This window comes from Thunnus albacares, chromosome 14, assembly GCF_914725855.1.
Source record: "Thunnus albacares chromosome 14, fThuAlb1.1, whole genome shotgun sequence".
NCBI classification, from domain to species: domain Eukaryota; kingdom Metazoa; phylum Chordata; class Actinopteri; order Scombriformes; family Scombridae; genus Thunnus; species Thunnus albacares.
Window position 1 is genome coordinate 16,843,744 of NC_058119.1, and position 20,158 is coordinate 16,863,901.

Consider the following 20,158-nt stretch of genomic DNA (forward strand, 5'->3'; position numbering starts at 1 on the left):
CCACCCACTACAACCTCAGTAATAAACATAAAGTATCTTTCTGACAACGTCAACAAAAACTGAAAATGTATACGCTTCGTAAATGTAGAATTCATGGCAGAGCTGTTGCATTGGGTTGCATTAGATTGCACAGGTGTACCTAATGAAGTGGCCGTTGAGTGTATATGCAATCCAATACAACGCTACCATAAATAATAGCCTTCACATAGAGTGACCATAGAGCTGAATCAACACCTTTCTGACTCAGTCATAAAAGAAACTGAAAGTGACAATGGTGGGAATTATTGCAGGGCTGTTGTATTTTAATAGACTGAACAAGTGTTACTATTTCTCTGGTATTTCAACATTTTAAGCACCATGCTGTTTTAGATGGCATTTCTGTAACAGATGAGGTTTGTAAAAACGGCAATCAATTGGAACGACCATAATTATTATCAACTATAGCCGCGATTTCAGTTGTTTTTAACATATTTTACGTGCATTTTTACATTATATGCGCAGACATGGTAAATCTAACTAGCTAAAACAGATGTAAGTTAAATAGAGCAGGCTTCACAAACGTTGTCATTGCACAGCCGTGATTTGTTCATCAAGATGCCATATCAGATCTCAGGAGAAAGGTATCACTTTTCTAACAATGTTAGGATTCATCCTGTGACTCATAGACATGTGTCCTCCTCAAACCTCATGTGTCCAGGGTGATAACACGGCATGTAACAGATGCAGACACCTAAAGTGCACCCCAGTCGCAGAGAGGAATCATGTCAAGACAGCACATGCCCACTCACTGCCTTGTGTACACACCTGACCTGGAACAAAGTGGACGACGCAATACTGTCCAAGCCCGTCGTGAGACAGAAATCTCACTGTGAGCCACACTTCTCAACACATTGATGAGACAGGCTGACACTGCAGCACACAGAGGGAGAGGTGTAGGTGTGACAGGCCGCTGCCATAATTTCATCCTGCCATTACCTGCCCAGCCACTCACAGTTATGCTCACAGGGACAGATGCACGAACACTGCATGCAAGCAAACACGCACAGGTGTACACATAAAAATAAACACATGTATAACACACACAACAAACACACAGGACTGAGTTAAAGGTGATGCCAGTACCTTGCTTCTCATTGTGACTCATTGTCAGGTCGTTGGATGAGTGTTGTCAATTGTGCTGACAGAAATAAGCATATTAGCCACAACAAACTCTGGCAATGTCTCCCTCTCGATTTCAGTCAAGCGGCAGGGAGAAGTGCATGATGCTGAAGGCAGTCCACTGTGTTTCACTAACATGTGTATCTGTTTACACCTGGTTTGCTGGAGATGACAGTGAAATGGGGTCATGATGTCAATGCACATGTCTTAACTATCTGACAAGTGATGTAAAAGGACCTGAAGGGTAACAAAATTTATAGATTCTTGAATGTTGGAGCTGAGAGATGTAAAGCAACATAATATTATGACATAAGACTTCTTATTATAGACACTGTAATACTGTGATGGAACTTAAATGTAGATTTTTCTTTTTGTTTAAGGCTGCATTATAGGAATCATGATACATTGGTCATCTCATCTGTATCTGACAATAATTGCTTAAAAAGATGCCATCAGGGGAAAATAGAAATTACTGTATTCATTCATTCATTCAAACCTTTATTTAAGCCTCGAAAATCATTGGAGTTTCCCTCATTTGCAATGATGTTGAGATACAGAGTTAAAAACAAAATATGTAGAGTTAAATAGATCAAAAGAGGACAATAGTCTGTGAAAACTATATATTATTTCAGGATAACCCACTTTTAAAATCATATTTCTTTGGGACTCATTTGAATGAATTAATTTATTGAATGATATATATACACAATGCAGCAGTTCAGTGAGAATGTCTTACTATTAACACCCTGAGGAGATGTTTAAGTTTGCAACTGAAGCCAGTTCAAATGTCAGCCTGGACTGTCATGCTACAAACCTACATGCATGCATTTTTTCACATTTTCTACCATTAACGTTTTCCAGTCATCATTATACAAACTACAAAATACCTAAATTACCAAGCTATTCAAGCTACAATTAGGGAGAGAGAGTTTCAACATAGCCCACTTCCCTAAAACGAGCAGCTATGACATGATACCGCTGCAACTTGGAGGCATTATTCCTTCCAGTGAAGTTGTAGGAGGAACTGCAAAACTGAACATTAGCCACAGTGTGTCACATGAAACTGGTGCTATTGAGGAAATAAACAAAAGCCATATATTGCTAGCACCGGGCTCTGCAAATTACTGTATTGCCATAAAAGGTTATGTCTGTTTAAACATGGATTTTTCTCGTCAATTCTTAAATGGATGAAGCTAAAATGTAGCTTTCTAGTTCTCACTATGACAGTCACTTTACAGGAAAGCTTCACACATCCACCAAATGGAAAAGCAATCCAGGGAACAAGATGCTGGAAAATGTAATGCCACAATAAGTATAACCTTTACTCCTTCCCCTCATACCTTTCCCACGTCAGAATTGGGGGTGCTGGGCATGCTTGACCAGGTGTGTGGAGGTGAAAAAGGAGCCAAGGTTTGAACTTGTCTCTCAAGCTCTCTGTCTTCATTCTTTACGCAACCATTTCTGTCACTTTTGATGTCTATGAATGAGCACAACGCTATGAATGCCCTTCAAAAAATGTACGTTATTCCCATATTTAAACAACTATTGCATTTCCCCTCACTCTATAATGGCTGTTATGAACAATGATAAACACTTTTGCCTTCTAACGTGGTCAACACGTCATACAAACTCATTCTTTTCGAACATAAGTCAGCCCTGATAGATTAATTCCTCTGGTGAAAACTACAACAAACACATGGTGGTATTGCAATGAAATTAAATCAGTTATATATCTGTATTGGCAGACATGACAATAGGAATTATTGGGTATTGGATACTGGTAGATATTTCAATGTCATGCATCACTTCATTTCAATAAAAACATTTTCTTCACTTATTTAAATAGATGAGTAAAATAAATAAAGCACTGCTACCTGCTTCACATTTAAATTAATTAGCAGTATGAGTATGGTTACTTTTTTTTACCCTAACCTTAGCAGCCTAACCCTATATCCAAAAATATAGTGGTATTTGATTTTGTCCTTATCACCAAACTCGCGTACAGCAGCACAAACTGTTCAGGAGTAGAAATACTTTTTTTTTTTTTTTTTTTTTTTTTTTTACAGGAAACAGCTTTCTGCCATTAAGCTGTGAGTCAGAGTTCTCTGCCCATTAGATGCATTCTTATGAGGATCAAAACTATTACGGGGTTTGCTTTGCCTTGGTTAGCATGTAACATTAACATTATCACATGTTGAGCCGCTTATTGAATTTCACAGCTCCACCCACCCATGACCTCCCAGTGTTGTCATGTGAGCAGCTACAAACACCAATCGCAACAGAGAAGGAGATTAAAAGGGAATGGTGGATATATAGGTCTGGGGTGTATGTGTGTGTTTGTGTTTGTGTGTGTGTGTGTGTGTGTGTGTGTGTGTGTGTGTGTGTGTGTGTGTGTGTGTGTGTGTATGTGTGTGATGTTACAGCTTGCATGACCACACTGGCAGGTCAATAGTGTACATTTTTACTTTTTAACACATCTTTACAGGAAGAGGAAAGTTTAAAAAGACAGCCGGAGATGTATGAAAAACACATAAACAATAAAAAATAACAATAAAACCAACTCCAGACATGTTTGATGTTAACCCAACATATAGGTTTGTAATGTCAACCATTTAAAAACAGTGTCTATAGAAGAAAAAAAGATGAAGCACTATGTAACAGATCACTTTTCCCACTAGCAAACCATCAATCAATAGTCTACTAATATGAGCCCCAAATGGTTCGAGAATCACTTCATTACTTCTGCACCGCTTCTCTGCCCATACCACCCTTTGAAGTTTAGTAATGATATCTGACATCTGAGATTAGCTGAACTGAAAATTAATAATGAATTAGTAATATCTGACTCATAAATATTTGATTCTAAACATCAAGTCCTTAATGTGACAGGTTCAAGGGCGAGAAACATAATGCCAGCCTTGATCTCCAAACCAACACACATAAGGGTTGTTTCAGTCAGCTTGCATGAAGCTGTTTGCAAGACATAACACTTCCTCTTCCTCTGAGGTAACTTTAAGATAACTACTGTATTGTACATTGGGTATTCTGTACATGTAGCATACCAGCACTTATAATCTGATGACAATCAGCCTAGAAGGATTTACAACTTGAGTGAAAGTGAAATACTCTCTCTTACTACTATACTTACTTACTATATTTATTTATGACCTTCGTCAGGTTTATAGATAAGCATCACAACAGTTCCTTAAATATACATAAACACTGGGTAAATTATCCAATCAGAAGACCACTGACCTAATATTGTGGTCCTCTGTTCACATGTCTCATGTAGACCATAATGTTGTAAATACAGTACAATTTATAATGCACCGTCTTTTCAAAGCATTTTGCCATCATGTCGGTTAGTTATGATGACATTTTACTCAATGGCCTCGTTGTGGATTGTGGACACAGCTTTAAAACAAATCTACTGGGTCAGTTGGACATTAGCCTAATTGTAAAAAAGTTAAATGTATCCAAAATTCAAAACGATTGCCCTAAAATTCCACTGCAATTGTTCTTCTTACTTGATCAACTTGTTTCTTTCCATATTTATACCTACAAATGCAATTAGACTTATCTGTGTATTCAAGTTCTGATAACCACAGGCAGCCCTCAAACTCTACAATCCTTGTAACTTGTAATAGTCTGCATATCACCCATTATCACAATGATTGGGACTTTACACAATAATTTACATAAAGGTGAACCGCACACTAAACCAAACTGTGTGTACACATGAATACAGTAAATATTAGGTCAGTGGGTCATAGGTCGCAGGTTTGCTGAGAATGAATGCTTCTTTTTCCCAGCAACATCTGTCTCACATTCAAACAGCTACACACAATCACAGTGCCTTGCTCACAGGCATATCCTGTGCATACGCTACAACACTGTGCATAAGTGACAGATTTTGAAATATGCCATAATGTAAATCAGCATAATTGAGGACTCCATATCTCCAGCACAGACAACTGCCTCAAGACAACAATTTTCAACAAAAAAATTGCCTCTATTGAGACAGCTTCATGGCCTGACAGTCATGAAAAGGTCTCAGAAACAAAAGCACCTTCTAACCATCATCTCCTCTCTTTTACTTGCCAGATCAACTATGCTAGTCCTGCTGTTGAAATGGCAGCCCCCTCTGAAGCAGCTGCCATGAGGTGTTCCTTCATGTCCTGACAGAGGAATCTTTTCTTCTATTTGCCCTCGAATTAGCATGTCACATTTATCGACCACGCCTTTTATCCTGCCCCAGCATGGCACCAGCTCAGCTCTTACACTCATTCAGCTCTTTGATGTCCTGATGACACTCAGACCACCTATAGACCAAGGGCGCACTTTCAATTGCACCTAATCATAAGATGCATGCCTCCCAGTAACAGACAGAGAGAGAAAGTATCCAGGTGATTATATGTTTGTAGTCTGTTAACCGTTTGCCTTGTTCATCTTCTTACCTGAGCTCATTGAAGCTCAAATCCAGCCTTCTTGCAAAGTGGCCATATGTGTCTCCAAGGAAGTCTGGAATGTACTTGCAGTCATGTCCAATGTAGGAAATCTTAAAGAAATGGAAAGTTAACTGTGAGATAAGTAGCAATAATACAATAGCATCCCTGACATGGGAATAATTATGGGCAATATTCATCAAACCTTTATTTAAGCCTCGAAAATCATTGGAGTTTCCCTCATTTAAAATGATGTCGAGATACGGAGTTAAAATCAAAATATGTAGAGTTAAATAGATCAAAAGAGGACAATAGTCTGTGAAAATTATATATCAATTCAGGATAACCCACTTTTAAAATCATATTTCTTTGGGAGTCATTTGAATTAATTCATTAATGGAATGATATATATAAGGCAGCAGTTCAGTGAGAATGTCTTACTGTTAACACCCTAAAGAGAAGTTTGCAACTGAAATGTTAGCCTGGACTGTCATGCTACAAGTTTGCATGCATGCATTTTTTCCCCATTTTCTGCCATTCACGCTTTCCAGTCATCATTATACAAACTACAAAATACCTAGATCACCAAGCTAACCGAGCTATTATCAGGGAGAGAGAGTTTCAACACAGCCCACTTCCCTAAGACGAGCAGCTACAATTATGATATGGTATAATTCACTTGAGTGAAGTTGGAGGAGGAACTGCAGAACTGAAAGTCACATTATGCAACGTTAGCCACAGTGTGTCACATGACACCGGTGTTGTTGAAGAAATAAACAAAACCCGTATATATCTAGCACCGGTGAACTCTACTGTTAAAACTGTCAGGGGATAAAGGCACCACCTTAATATGCAGGGGGGTGTGTGGGGGCAAAGTCCGACAGAAACTATTTCCAAAATGAACTTACTTGAGTCCCATTCAATGCGACCAGCGACTCGTTGCGTGCCATAACTTTCTCTTGAGTGGAGGGATGACAGCGCGGTGACTGTGTTTTCTGATAAACTAACGTTATCTAAGTTTATATCCAAAGTCCGTCTCACGTCAGAAAACCGCTGTATAAAACATTAAATACTAATGTCTGTGGATGTAGACCGGCTACTTTGGAGATCTAATGGCGCTTTGCAATTGACTTTACAGTTTCCGCGTGCCGTTTCCATCAGCTGACCTGCTGTTGTGCGGAAGCACGCGGGCACAGTGTTGGATGACAGTGCTCCTGACTGTCCGCTGATGGAAAGACAGGATCCGATTTCTCCCTGCAACAGTGAAAAACTACTGTTTCATTAAAAACTGCGTTCATAAAACTCCTTAACATTTTAAAGAAAGCTCCATGGGAATTTTTTTCTTTGTATAACAAAAAAGCTTCAGAGTCATAATAATCAGCACCTGTTGAAGAGCACCAGCAATACACTTGTTTGGTCGATTCATCGATTAGTTGTCAACTGTTAAATTCATCGCCAACAATTTTGAAAATTGATTTATTGCTAAGAGTCATTTTTTTGAGAAAACCATGTAAAAAATCTTTCAAATGTGAATATTTTCTGGTTTCTTTAGTCCCCTATGATAGTAAACTGAATATCTTAGAGTTGTGGACTGTTGGTCAGGACAAAACATAACACTTGAAGACGTCAACTTGAGCTTTGGGAAACAGTGATGACATGTTTCACCGTTTTCTGACATTTTATAGACCAAACAAGTAATCGATTAATAGAGAAAATAATCAATAGAGTAATCAATGATGAAAACAATCACTTGTTGCAGAACCTATTCTTCTTATATTCCTCTTAATGTAAATCAAGAGTTCATTATCCTGAATGCAATGACTCAATTTGACCTGTATTATCTTAAGAATGTGTTATTATGTTATGTTATTGGAGGTTTACCCGAGGAACGCTTACCAATTCATCTCCTCATTTTGGAAGGAGTTTGTCTTGTAAACACAAAACATATTTCGAAAATACTTCTAATAAAGGAGGTCTATAGCTAGTTTTCCAGATTCCCTTCATTCTATAAATCATAATGGGCTCATTACTGCCCCCTGTGTCCATAAAACAACACCAACACTACAAGTTAGCTCTGTGTAAAGGTCCAGTTCACCGAAATTACAAGAAGATAAATGTTCTCTCTTTCCCCTAAAAGCAGTATGGGATGGGGTTAAATTTGTGTCATAATAATTGAACAAAATCTCCCAAGAATCAAACCAAAAAAAAAAACAAAAAACAAAAATAAACTGAAAGCAAAAAAGCGACCTTGAATGCAAAACTTACGATAAAACTATACAAGAGTGAATCATTTGATTACAATATTCTCCACTTTTATTTCACTGATCTGGATTTCTCTTCTGTGGTCATTTTTTTCACATGCTGTTCTGCTGCTTAATTTTTCAGTTTTGCTGTTGAACTTTTCAGTTTCAGTTCAGAATTTTTCACTTTCAATGGTCTGGAAGTGCAACGAGTAGTATGACCTACCACTGACCTGTCCCTCCAAAAGTAATTGGCTAATGGGGACGTAGCCGTTCAACACTCGCCCACATGAGAGATTTGTGTCAGTCCTGAAACTGAAAAATTCTGAACTGAATCTGAAATGTTCAACAGCGAAACTAAAAAATTCAGCAGCAAAACTGACAAAGGTGACCAAAAAAGTTTTGTGTAAGTTTAACCTTTGAGGTATTGTTTGCCCAGGTTTTGAGATAGCTTATCTGTCTCTGTGATTTCTGCCACCACCTCACTGGAACTACTTTCTGCCAAATATTCCCTATGAAAACTGCTGATGTTCTTTGAATTAGTATTCAGAGTAACCAGAATGCTATCTCTGAAAAAAAAAAAGTTGCTGTTTGCTTTTTGGTTTAATATAATCTTTCAGTACTGTGAACATGACCAAATTCCATTCACCTCCATTGTATTGCACGGTGGAGGCAAAAATCTCATGAACAGATATCTCAGAATCTAAGAAAACAAAACAAAAGCTGTATGCCAACTGCTATGGACAGGTGAAAATATGTTTGTTTGCTATTGTTGATGTTGGTTGGTTTTGTTTGTTTGTGTGTTTTGTAATTTGGGTGAACTAACCCTTAAATTGCTTAAGAGTTGCAATGAATTCATGGAGCAGCAATTAACACATTACAGCTTTTTCTCAAATTACATACAAGTAGCCTACCTCAAAACTGTACTTAACTTAGTACTTGAACAAATGTAATGAATTACTTTCAACTACTACATAGCTGAGATTTACGCTCAAGGCTGGTTTATTGACTGGGCAAAGCATGCAACTGCCCCGTGGCCCCAAATGCCCCAGATTCACTAGGCCATAGGCTATGTGTCAGTTGTTTTTTGGCAGTTTGATTAATTGTAAAGTTGATAGGGAATTTGCACAAATTGAGTTCACTGGCTCCTGCGTATGATGTGGTCCAGTCTTGTAGCGGGGCGCTGTATCAAAGTTAAACCTTAATTAGTTTATAGTGTGATTAACATACCTGAGCCAGATAGTAATCCAGCATAGAGAGCAATGCACAGGTAGGACTGGTAGGTTTAAGCTTCAGTAATCTAAAGTCCATAGGGTGATGGATACCTTTCAAATACTGCAGGTAAACTTTGTATACTTTAGTACTGTTGATGCCAGCTGACCTCTTGATATTATTAATAATATGTGTTTTTCACAATGAATCAACCCTGAACCCAAACACACTTCCGCTTGTGGTTTTGCTGGCTTGTAAAATATGCTACTTGTACAACAGTGTGTGTGATGACCTCAAACACTGTAATGAGCTTGTGCTTGTACATATTTAAATATTTAAACATTTAGTTGGACTACTAGTAGCAGTACTCCAAATACTATTTCTGTGGTCAAGAATAAATTTAAACGCCAAAAGGTTTTTTTCTTCAGTGTTTACAAGCACTTCAAATTTAGGCTTACACAAAACTAACATAGTAAGAATACAACACACATGCATACATCATACTTTTCGATTTGCCAATCAGATAAGCAGTAAAAGCACTTTGTATTGTAAGCTAATAGTTTTAAACTGTGGATGGTCTCAACACGTCTCTGTTTCTTAAATTGTGCTTGCCTGCTATATTCATGGATGTTTAATACTTGTAACACACCTCCTGTTAAATTTCATTTCCCTTTCATGATGAAAGATATTGTATCATTGTGCAGGATTGCCTACAACAGATGATTATGCTATCCTGTCACAGACATTAAATTATGACATACATTAATGGATGTGTGTCAAGTCTAATTTGTGACAATAATCCTATCAATCAAATGCTCAGACATTAGTCACCAAACTATTCATTGTTCTCTGTGTCATTGAGTGATACAGGCTTCTTTGGCAGCCAAACACTTAACAGCTTACCTCGCTGCTAGCTGAAGCAGCTAATGAGTGAAAAGAGTCACTGTATGGCTTTGATAAAGTGTGGGACAAACCTGCATGTTTTGGGGGTTTGGCACAGTGGCACCTCGGTTGAGAGACATAGGTAAGTACAGTAAGTTTGGGAACACTGTGCTGCTTCCTCTGCTTCGTTGTGTGTGTTGTGACGTCACGTGGGACCTCCCATACACGGAAAAAGCTCACTTTCTCCCCGCTGCCCGCGCGCCCGCCCGGAGAAAGAGAGAGAGAGTGAGGGAGAGAGAGAGAGAGAGAGAGTCTGCGTGGCTTCAGTCTCCACTCTGCTGCTTTTCTCGGTGTTCAACATACGACAGAATTTAATAAGCTGTTGTGTTTGAGTAATAAGTTTATTTTAGGCAGAAGGACTACGTCTGAACGTTGTCACAGTGTCATTTTTTTTAAAAAAAACATTCTTTCACCTCTCAGATGTTTTACACCGGAGCTTAGTAGGCAATGATTCCAGGTAATGTGGTGTCACGGACTTTCCTGTAAACCGGCTCTTCCTCCTCGGAGTTTTAGAAAAATATTTTCTACTTCGTGCATGCATTTGAATGGTTTTGTACTCTCCTGTGTAGGTTCTATCTTCCTTTACCATCTGTTACTTGCTGCTACTTTCATATAGCCTGAGTTATATGAAATGTAATATCGTCTCAAAGTAATTAGCTACTTAAGTGGAAACGGACTGAGATAAAAATTAATTACTTTACGGTACAAATATGAATTGCCCAAAAACAAGTAGAGTGTGAGAAAAGATTTTTTTTTAAATTATAAATGTAGGTGAAATTTAAAAATTTGCAAGTAGGCGAGTTGTTAAATTATTTTCTATTTTTTGTAGGCAGCATAAATCAATCACGAGATTGAATTTTTTTTCTCTCCTTCATTTCATAGCAAGAAATCGGCCCTGCAAAAAAAAAAAAAAAAAGCTCACAGTCTAATCCTGCAAATCCAACACATTTCCTCACGAGATGTAAATAGTTGTATTTGCATGTGGAGAGTGATTCATAAATATGTCAGCGTTATGAAATATATGAGGATATTAAAACTTTCTAGGCTATTTAAATAACATGAATTATGGTCGCAAAAATGTGTTCCCATTTAAGGGGAATGCCGAGTATTTTGGTGTCTGGTGCAGAAGCCCATTCCTCACACGGACAATAAAGAGGGTTTTCGCCTGACAGTGAAAATTTATGGTTGCCCTTCTTTGCCCTAATAACTCACACATTGTGTCACGGACTGACAGCCCTTGCAGAAAACAGCAAGCCTGTTATCAATCACGCATCTTTGCATATTGTGAAACGTCCCCCCCCCTCTCTCTCTTCTGCCAGACAAAAACACTGAGAACATTTCAGCTCCGCTCATTTAGACTCCCCCCCACCCCCCCACTTCCACCCCCATTTACAAAGTCACATGAAATTGAAAAGATCTATTGTAGAACTGCTGTTTATTTATATTACACATGATCTAAAAAACATGACTTATGCAAAGACAGTTGTTGCTGATTTTTATTTATTCGGTTTACAAAGCTGTAGTCAGTCATGCAGAACAGTGTAGGCCTTTTATGTGGAAATTATTGAGGTAGATTCTACTTTTTAACAATGCGACTAAAATGTTTATTTTAATTTATTCACTACAGCCTTCATTGCATTTAAGGCAGTTTATGAACTCATATACATTGTGTTTTTTTTTCTTTACACATGCTATAGTTTATTCCTATATTAAAAAAAACATATTTTGCCCTCTTGACTGTCCACTCCAGGTTTTCTTGCTCTCCAAATTGACCTGTCAAGCAGATTACCACAGAAAGAGATTAATGGCAGAGGCGGGTTGCAATAATAATCGTTTTGTTTGATGTGACAACTTTGATAGGCGTTGATTTACTTACAAACTGATAGGCTTTTAATTGAGCGCCTCCATCCAGATTGAGATGAAAGGAAAACCGCATTGAAAAGCTGCCCGATTGCCCCGGAGCCTCAATACTGATTAGCCATCTCAGCGGTGAATAGTTCAAGGCATTTTAAACTTCTTTTCTCAGCGGCCTGACAGACCCATTTCTCTTCTTTTCTTTCTACTCAGTCCGCCTTTCTACCTCTTAAAGAAAATAAATCATTTTCATTGTATGTAAATAAAATCGAGCTGACATCAATATAAAATGTCTGGATTTCTTTTCTGTTGCCCGTCTTTGTTATTCTTGTTGCAGATGACAGTGCGCCCGAGGCAGATGACAGGTTTCAACAACACAATAGCAGATGCGTTTGGCCAAAATGGACATGGCTCTGTTTTGAGAGACCGGGTTATTACACATTATAATTTTTGAATGAATGTTTGCTCTTGCAGATTGTTTGAACTAACTTATTTCGGAAGGATATGTTAAATATTGCAGATACTGTAAATATAAATCACTAATTTGTCAATTTTAAAAATATCTTTTAGCCTAAATCAGGGGATGTTATCATTTTTTTTATTTTGGATTTTTTCCCCTCCTCTCAGTTCTTAACATGAAATGCCATTTTCGTGGAAACTGTGTTTTACACAAGGCTTCTTGTTAACACCATAATCGGCCGATTATAGCACCTTAAAGCACCAACAAATACTCCATACAACATGTGATGCGGACTGTCTGCAAGTTATTCAAATTTAATCATGTGTGCCACCTCCGGGATGTTTGATGAAGAACTCCAAAAAAAGTTACAAACTTAGTTTAATAACAGACAGAATTGATATGTAGTTTATTCCAAAGCTTTTGGCTTCATATCCTCCACATTGTCTGGACTGGGGACGTCGGCTATTATTGTCGATGCATCTCCAAATTCAGTCTTAACTCTAGGATGATTTATTTATTCTAAAAAGTAGGTGTCTCTTGCAGAATGCCCCTCTCCCCATTTGTTCTTTCCCCGCAGTCACACTGGCATGTAATCAGCCACAATAGCTGACATAAATCAAGCGGTGGATTGACAGCGTCTGACAAATAACTGATTGATTGCGGTGGAGCAGAATTGACACTTGACGGAGGGGTGGAGATAGAAATAGAAGGGCGGTGTATATTATAGCCTACTGAAAACATGTGACATTCACATCCCTCCATCACTACATTGGTCTATTCCTGTCAACGCTTGTCTGTTTAGGGATTTCAAGCTGAAGTGGTTGGTTTTATGTTTGCCAGTGGAGAAAAAGTCCCCGTGGTGATGTGAGCGCATGTTGTGAGTCTCTCGGGTTAGAGATAGTTGGAGAATAGCAAGTAAAACACTATAAGATTACGACAGAGATATAATTCACAGATTTCTACCTATAAACGTAATCAACTGGTATTCTTGTGGATATATTAATGGTAATTAGATAGTAAAAAAGGTCTATTATATGAATCATAGCTTACATTAGTTTAATAGCCTACTAGAACAAGTTGAAAATGCATGTTTGTCAGTGATAAATGCATTACTTTACGTAATAATACAGAAAATAATGTGGATAAACAGGGTGTACAAAAGTCGAAGACGTAATAAAAATGTTTAAGTGAGTCAATTGTCTTTTATAAATTAGAGAATGGAAAGATTGTTCATCTGGGATTCACACACACACTAGCCCAGTCTGTATCCTGTCGTGCATAGAACCCCACATCTAAAATAGTGTAAGCGTTCACAGTAACCAAACTATTTAAGCCCATCTCCTCCCCCGAGCTGTCAAAATAGAGGCGCTTACAAAGAGGAGAACGTCACATCCCCTTGACCCTCCAATCACCTCAGGGTCCCATTTGATTGGAAGGCGGCAAAGGCTTTAATCTCGGACTAATTCAGCTGCTTTTGAAGTGAACATTTCTACCAGTTCGTACTTCGGGAGTACAGAGCGAGGACCTGCACACAGACGCTCACAAGGCGCAGCGCTCATGGTGCAAGACGCAGCTTCGGATCTGCGATAACCTCGCACGGTCTCCTTCCAGCTGCCGCGCCTTGTTCCTTTACTATCAGGATTACCTATTATTGAACCATTTTACGATTCTTTTTTTTTTCCCGTGAGAGGCTCAATGCTTTTTTGATTTTTCTTAATGAATCTGACGAAAGCATCGCCGTTTAATTTCCTGACAATTGGGACATGATCACATCGCCCTCGGCGTCTGCCTTGAAAAATAGTGATATTTGTGTAACCTGGGAGAGCAGCAGTTCTCGGAATAGCCGCTCAGCGAGCATCAACAAGCCTTTTCTCCACTCCGCACCTCCGTCGGATCCACTACGGCAAGCAAACCGGCTTCCCATCAAGGTTTTGAAAATGCTTACCGCACGGTCGGGACACATTTTGCACCCGGAGTATCTGCAGCCTTTGCCTTCTACCCCGGTTAGTCCTATTGAGGTAAGGAGAACATTAATGTCAACACAATTACAACGTTATGTGTTTTTGGTATTGGTGTTTCGTGTGATAACGTTTTGGGGGTAGGCCTTTTGTTGTTATCCCGTAATATATCCTAACTGTGAGTTCCGTGTTTAAAACTGTTCTGTGAAGTATAAACCCTCCAGATTTGTTTTTATTAAGCAACACGACTGTAATTGTGTTCGCGGAAGAGCCGTGCGTAATTACATAGAAATTTCCGTTTGTAAATGTCAGGGAAAATCCTTACTGAACCACTTTTTCTCAGACTGTACATTTTGTAATCATAAAAGGACGCAGTCTATGTGCGTTTTGACAGGATTTATCAACAGCTATTTTATCTTTTTTTGCAGCTAGATGCCAAGAAAAGTCCGTTGGCTCTGCTGGCGCAGACCTGCTCTCAGATCGGCAAACCGGACCCACCACCCTCCTCCAAATTATCCTCCGTAACACAAAATGGATCTAGTGAGAAGGAATCTAAATCTGGTCCTTTGAAAATGAGTGACATCGGTGTGGATGACAAATCCAGCTTCAAACCTTATTCTAAACCTTCAGATAAGAAGGACTCGTCTTCGGGCGTCTCAGGCGGAGAGAAGTCTGGTTTCCGAGTGCCGAGCGCCACCTGCCAGCCGTTCACGCCGCGGACAGGCAGCCCCAACTCCAGCACTTCAGCCTCCCCCATGTCATCAGAGGGGAAATGTGGGGAAAGGGATGAAAAGAAAGAGTCTGATTGTAATAAAAATGGCACTACGGACGGGTCTGGCACCACTAGCCACAGCAGGATAAGCGTGAGTTGTGGTGGAATTAACGTGGAAGTCAACCAACACCAGGAGACGACGCATGGCACTAAAACCACCTCCTCCTCGGAGTCCTCATCTGTAACTTCTGTATCCTCCGCATCCGTTCTCGGGTCAGGACTTGTGGCGCCGGTTTCTCCATACAAACCGGGACAGACAGTTTTCCCTTTGCCTCCCGCTGGTATGACCTACCCAGGCAGTTTAGCTGGGGCCTATGCTGGTTACCCTCAACACTTCCTGCCCCACGGAGGGAGCTTGGTTAACGCACAGCTGGCTAGTTCACTGGGCTGCAGTAAGGCTGGATCCAGCCCCTTGGCTGGGGCTTCTCCGCCGACCATCATGTCAGCCAGCCTGTGCAGAGACCCTTACTGCCTCAGTTACCATTGTGCCAGTCACTTAACGGGCGCAGCCAGTGCCTCCTGCACGCACGACTCTGCAGCTGCAGCGGCCGCTAACGCCCTCAAGTCCAGCTACCCACTAATGTACCCGACACACCCCATGCATGGCGTTCATTCCTCGGCACCATCATTTAGCGGACACCCCCTGTATCCATACGGTTTTATGCTCCCCAACGACCCTCTCCCCCATGTTTGTAATTGGGTGTCGGCAAATGGACCGTGTGACAAGCGTTTCTCCACCTCGGAAGAGCTCCTGAATCACCTGAGGACACACACTGCTTTTACTGGGGCTGAGAAGTTGATATCTGGTTATCCCGGGTCTTCATCACTGGCCAGCGCTGCAGCAGCGGCCATGGCCTGCCATATGCACATGCCACCGTCAGGAGCCCCCGGGAGCCCTGGGACTTTGGCTCTGAGGAGCCCGCATCACGCGTTAGGACTCAGCAGCCGCTACCATCCCTACTCCAAAAGTCCCCTGCCAACCCCTGGAGCCCCTGTTCCCGTCCCTGCAGCCACCGGCCCTTACTACTCCCCTTATGCACTGTATGGCCAGAGACTCACCACAGCATCAGCGCTTGGATACCAGTGAGGAGAAAAAAAAAAGACTTTGAAAAGTTTATAGTACTAAGAATGCAAATATAAAGACTTTTATATTAACAGCGCTAAACTTATGGGCGGGATCCGTGGACTTCAACTGTATTTATTTATATGTCGGCTTAAAAGCAGGCGATAATAGCTGCAAATGGAAAATATTTGAGCAACTCAAAAAGTGCATTATGTTGAAACTGAACTCTATAGGTAAAGTGAAAAACACACACACACGTTAGAGTACTAATTAAAGTAGGGGTCTTCATTTCGATGTTAATTTGAAATTGCTATGATTGTATTTGTTCTTATTTAATGTCTCATGGAGAAGAAAAAAATAATTTACATGCATGTTTGTTTCTTAAATTTCAGAAATTGTCCACATTTTAAATTGCCGTTATTTTTCAGGTGTATAGGCTACCTTGGAAAGAGAATTGGTATTTTTTTGTATGTATTCTGGAAAAAATAAGAAACAATTCTGTTCCATATCTCCGTGTGCCTCATTTTCTGGAGTATTAACATTGTTCACTTTAAAAATAATAGTTACATTTTTTTTTTTTTGCCAGTGACATTTTTAAAAATTGGCCTGTTATATTACTGGTGTTAAGAAAACCTCATTTGATCATTTCCGCGACACAGGCCTATAGATTTTACAGGCTGTCATACTTTTTACAACAATCTTTCTTTCTTTCTTTCTCTTTCTTTCTTCCTTTCTTTCCATTATATTAGTTTATATGCCAAATAATTGAGAAGCTTTAAACATTTACTTTAATCAGAGCACACGTGTTCTAAAGTTTAAATTAAATGCAACTTGAATGAGAGTGGATGTTGGTGGTGGTGATGGTGTGTGTGTGTGTGTGTGTGTGTGTGTGTGTGTGTGTGTGTGTGTGTAGAGTTAAACGGGCTTTATAAAGTGAATTTGAACAAGACAATTTAGTTTGCCGGTGGGTGATTTTGTCAATAAGTTGTTTGACAAGGTGTTGTAGTATTTGCCACTTTAGCTGCATAAAAAGTAAAATCAGTGAAAAACATTAACAAAAAAAAGCTGGACAAGGACATCTGATTTTTCTGTGGTTTTAAAAATCTTGAGCACGAATGTGTGCTTTAAATTGCTAAATTAAAATCTCAAAAAAAAAAAAAAAAAAAAAAAAAATCAATTTTACAACCTTAAGAGAGAGTCGGACATTGGTTTTTAAAAAATTGCTGGATTTCAGGTTTAATGCACTGGACATTTTTACAAGCGTCTCCGACTAGTGTGTCTTTTTTTATTTATGATAAAGCTGTGAGCTGCAGCCTCGACCTGATGCTCCACCAAGGCGAAAATTTCGACTTGGAGGCCATTAACCGGTTTATATATGAAATCAGAATGGGCTGTTTTTGATTTGGGGTTCATTACCTGAATGCTAATAATTTGCATTTGATAATCTCATCCATCTGTAAATCTAATGTACACAGCACTAAATTTGTTATTAAAAAGGATCTGATTTCTGCAAAGTTGTGGGATTTTCGTGCAGGTACAAACGCTCTCAACTCGTGGTTTTGCCTACAGAGGGTTTGCACATTGAAAATCCTAATCATATTTTATAAATTGCAAATAACGTCCCATATGAACAATTTAAAAAAAATTCTATTATGTAAATATTTTCTGTCTTTTTGCGCACGTTTACACGGCAATGGAGGTATACGGATGCAGGCGATTCTGTTAATGACATCAGCAAAATCACCTGCTTATTTGAGCTTCATTACTCTCTTTTAATATATAGAAAAAGTTTGTAAATTAAAATCGGTTAGTTAATTGAGTTCACGCAGCCACAACATAGCGCATGACTTTAAATCAACATTAAAGCCATAAAGGGCCTATATATTTTGCATGTATATATTGTTGCTATCATCAACTCCAAACAACATTAACTTTCAGTTCTTTTGGACACAATGTTGATTCAGCTGCATAACTGTTATTATTATTTATCCAGAATACCTCCTCGGCTTTGCGTTTTATCGCCCAGCGGTTAGTCAGACGAAACAAACTCTTCTCATAGTGTGTGTAAAGCCCACACGCGTCCTAAACTGATGTAATGACGGTGAAAGGGAGCAATTTCCATTTTTACCCACATCATGGTTGCTGTGCTCGGAGGTCCCCGGTGGAAGGCAATTTATCATGTGCCCCTCCCCCTGGCCCTGTCACTGGAGGAACAGGCAGGCACATGTGTGCATGAATTACCAACCCTCCCACCTACCCAACCCTCCCTCTCACACTGTGGAGATTTGACACAGAAGAGAGAAAACATGGGGGATTAGAGCATGCAAGAGTATTAAAGTGTATATTCACTTTGTCCATCAAGGCTGTAAAGTGCTTGGGTGTGCAAGGAGCCCAGCAGAAGAAGAATGTAGAATAAACCACATAAATTTAAAGGTTCAGTGATTCAAATATTATTGAAAACAGTGAAAGTAGGTGGATTTTAGTGATTGTTACTTACAAACCCTCATTGATATGATTTAATGGAATTAGCATTGATCCTAATAACCAAATTATGAGGGTGTTGACAGGGACGCAGGTCAATGAGCTGAGGTCTAGACACTAATCTGGCCCAGTAAACATTAACAATGTTTGGTCAAGAGCTTTAACATGGGATCAGAGCCTCTCTATATTAATATTGGTCCGGTCTGAAATAGTAAACATTGTACGTGACACAGAAGTAAAAACTTTACTGTGAAACTTTGAGGGTTAAGGGAGTTCACACTTAAGAGACAGTTTAAAGAGGCTGTAATTGATAGTCTTTCTAAAGAAGAAATGCCCTGCACTGGGACTCATTGCCCCTGCTTATTTTACTGAATGGATGGTGTCAAACAATGTGCATCAATGTTAGCCGTCTGAGCTGCAATCCAACAGGACAAAACACGATCACCGAACTATTTTAAAAGCATAAATGGTGTTTAACAAAAACTCCCCACAATTCTTTAAAATATAGCTTCTTCAAGTTTCTGTCCAAGACCGAGAGCAGCCATTTTAGATTCTTGGGACATACTTGCACCCTCTGAGAGAGACACTGCAGGAAACCTGGCAGGACATCTGGCAACAGGGGGGGAGCCCAGGACATGACTCACACACCTAACCCCATATTCAACCCTACTGAATTACCACCACTAAAGCTGTCATTAGTGGGTGTGTGGCATAATATAAAGACATGCCGTCGTCTGCAGCGGCAAGTCTATAGTTTGTGTAACAGCTGTGTCAATAAGGGGAAGCTGCTATAATGTTCAACCCCATGCCAGACATAAGTCAAAGAGCAATTATTATCTTTTATGTATGTGCGGTTGTTTTATCAGGCTGCAATTACAATATAAAAGCTCTCAGCGATGGGGAAAAAAGAGACCTATCAATATCAGCTTTGTTTCCAGTGTTTACTTTATGGGCACTTGATATTTCTTACTTGCAGTTATGTTTTACAAGTACAGATTGCTGTTTTTCAAATCCATTTTGATATATATTTACTTAAGATTCCTACGACAATAGTCTTTGTTACCATCATCCTGACATTCATGTGTATCTACTACTGCTCATGTACCTATATCTTAGCTATGCCTTTGCACTCCAACTGTAGTAAAAGGTGTCATCTTAGCTAGAACACCCGACTGTCATTATCTCAGTGTGTGATTTATGATGATATGGGCTGTTGAGGTGTCCACAGCTTTGTGATTGTAGTAATGAAGCCATAAAGTGAGCAGCATGAAACAAAGCAGGGACTCAGTGGTCGTAAACAGATCCACTGCTTCGGGCAAATTCGCTCTAAATCTGCTTATTATCCAGGAGATTAAAAAAAAAAATCAACATTGATGTTGGTCACGTGTCATATCCATCAACACTAAAGCACCCTTTTCTGACAGATTGATCCAAGAATGCAGTCCCCAACTGAGAGGCGTAATAGTGGTAATTTGGTTCTCAAAATCTGTGCCAAGGCAGACAGGAATCCCTCCCAGCCCTTTTACATGTGGTTACCCTCCTCATTGATTTACAAATGTAAAGTGCTCATCCA

General features: G+C 39.5%; 2 protein-coding genes across 5 annotated transcripts in view; one reads left to right on the plus strand and one right to left on the minus strand.

Moving 5' to 3' along the window:
* lrmda (leucine rich melanocyte differentiation associated) overlaps window positions 1-20,158 on the minus strand; it is a 268,869-nt gene that overhangs the window by 206,934 nt on the left and 41,777 nt on the right. For 2 of the 4 annotated variants that reach the window (XM_044372610.1, XM_044372613.1), the window contains exon 2: window positions 5,616-5,716. In XM_044372610.1, the coding sequence (XP_044228545.1) occupies window positions 5,616-5,716 (101 nt within the window). Of the gene's footprint in view, window positions 1-5,615; window positions 5,717-6,511; window positions 6,767-10,029; window positions 10,115-20,158 lie in introns of those variants that run through there. The other 2 variants (XM_044372611.1, XM_044372612.1) reach the window with 2 other exon arrangements.
* On the plus strand, window positions 13,589-16,612 carry znf503 (zinc finger protein 503). Its single transcript, XM_044372609.1, has 2 exons — window positions 13,589-14,329; window positions 14,698-16,612. The coding sequence occupies exons 1-2, from the start codon at window positions 14,075-14,077 to the stop codon at window positions 16,126-16,128; spliced, it is 1,686 nt and encodes a 561-aa protein (XP_044228544.1). The 5' UTR covers window positions 13,589-14,074; the 3' UTR covers window positions 16,129-16,612.

What these genes read in the sequence shown, in the direction of transcription:
- znf503 (XM_044372609.1), top strand. Translation starts at nt 14,075, where the DNA reads ATGATCACATCGCCCTCGGCGTCTGCCTTGAAAAATAGTGATATTTGT. An exon ending in CCCCGGTTAGTCCTATTGAG is followed by an intron (nt 14,330 to 14,697) that starts GTAAGGAGAACA and finishes CTTTTTTTGCAG; the next exon opens with CTAGATGCCAAGAAAAGTCC.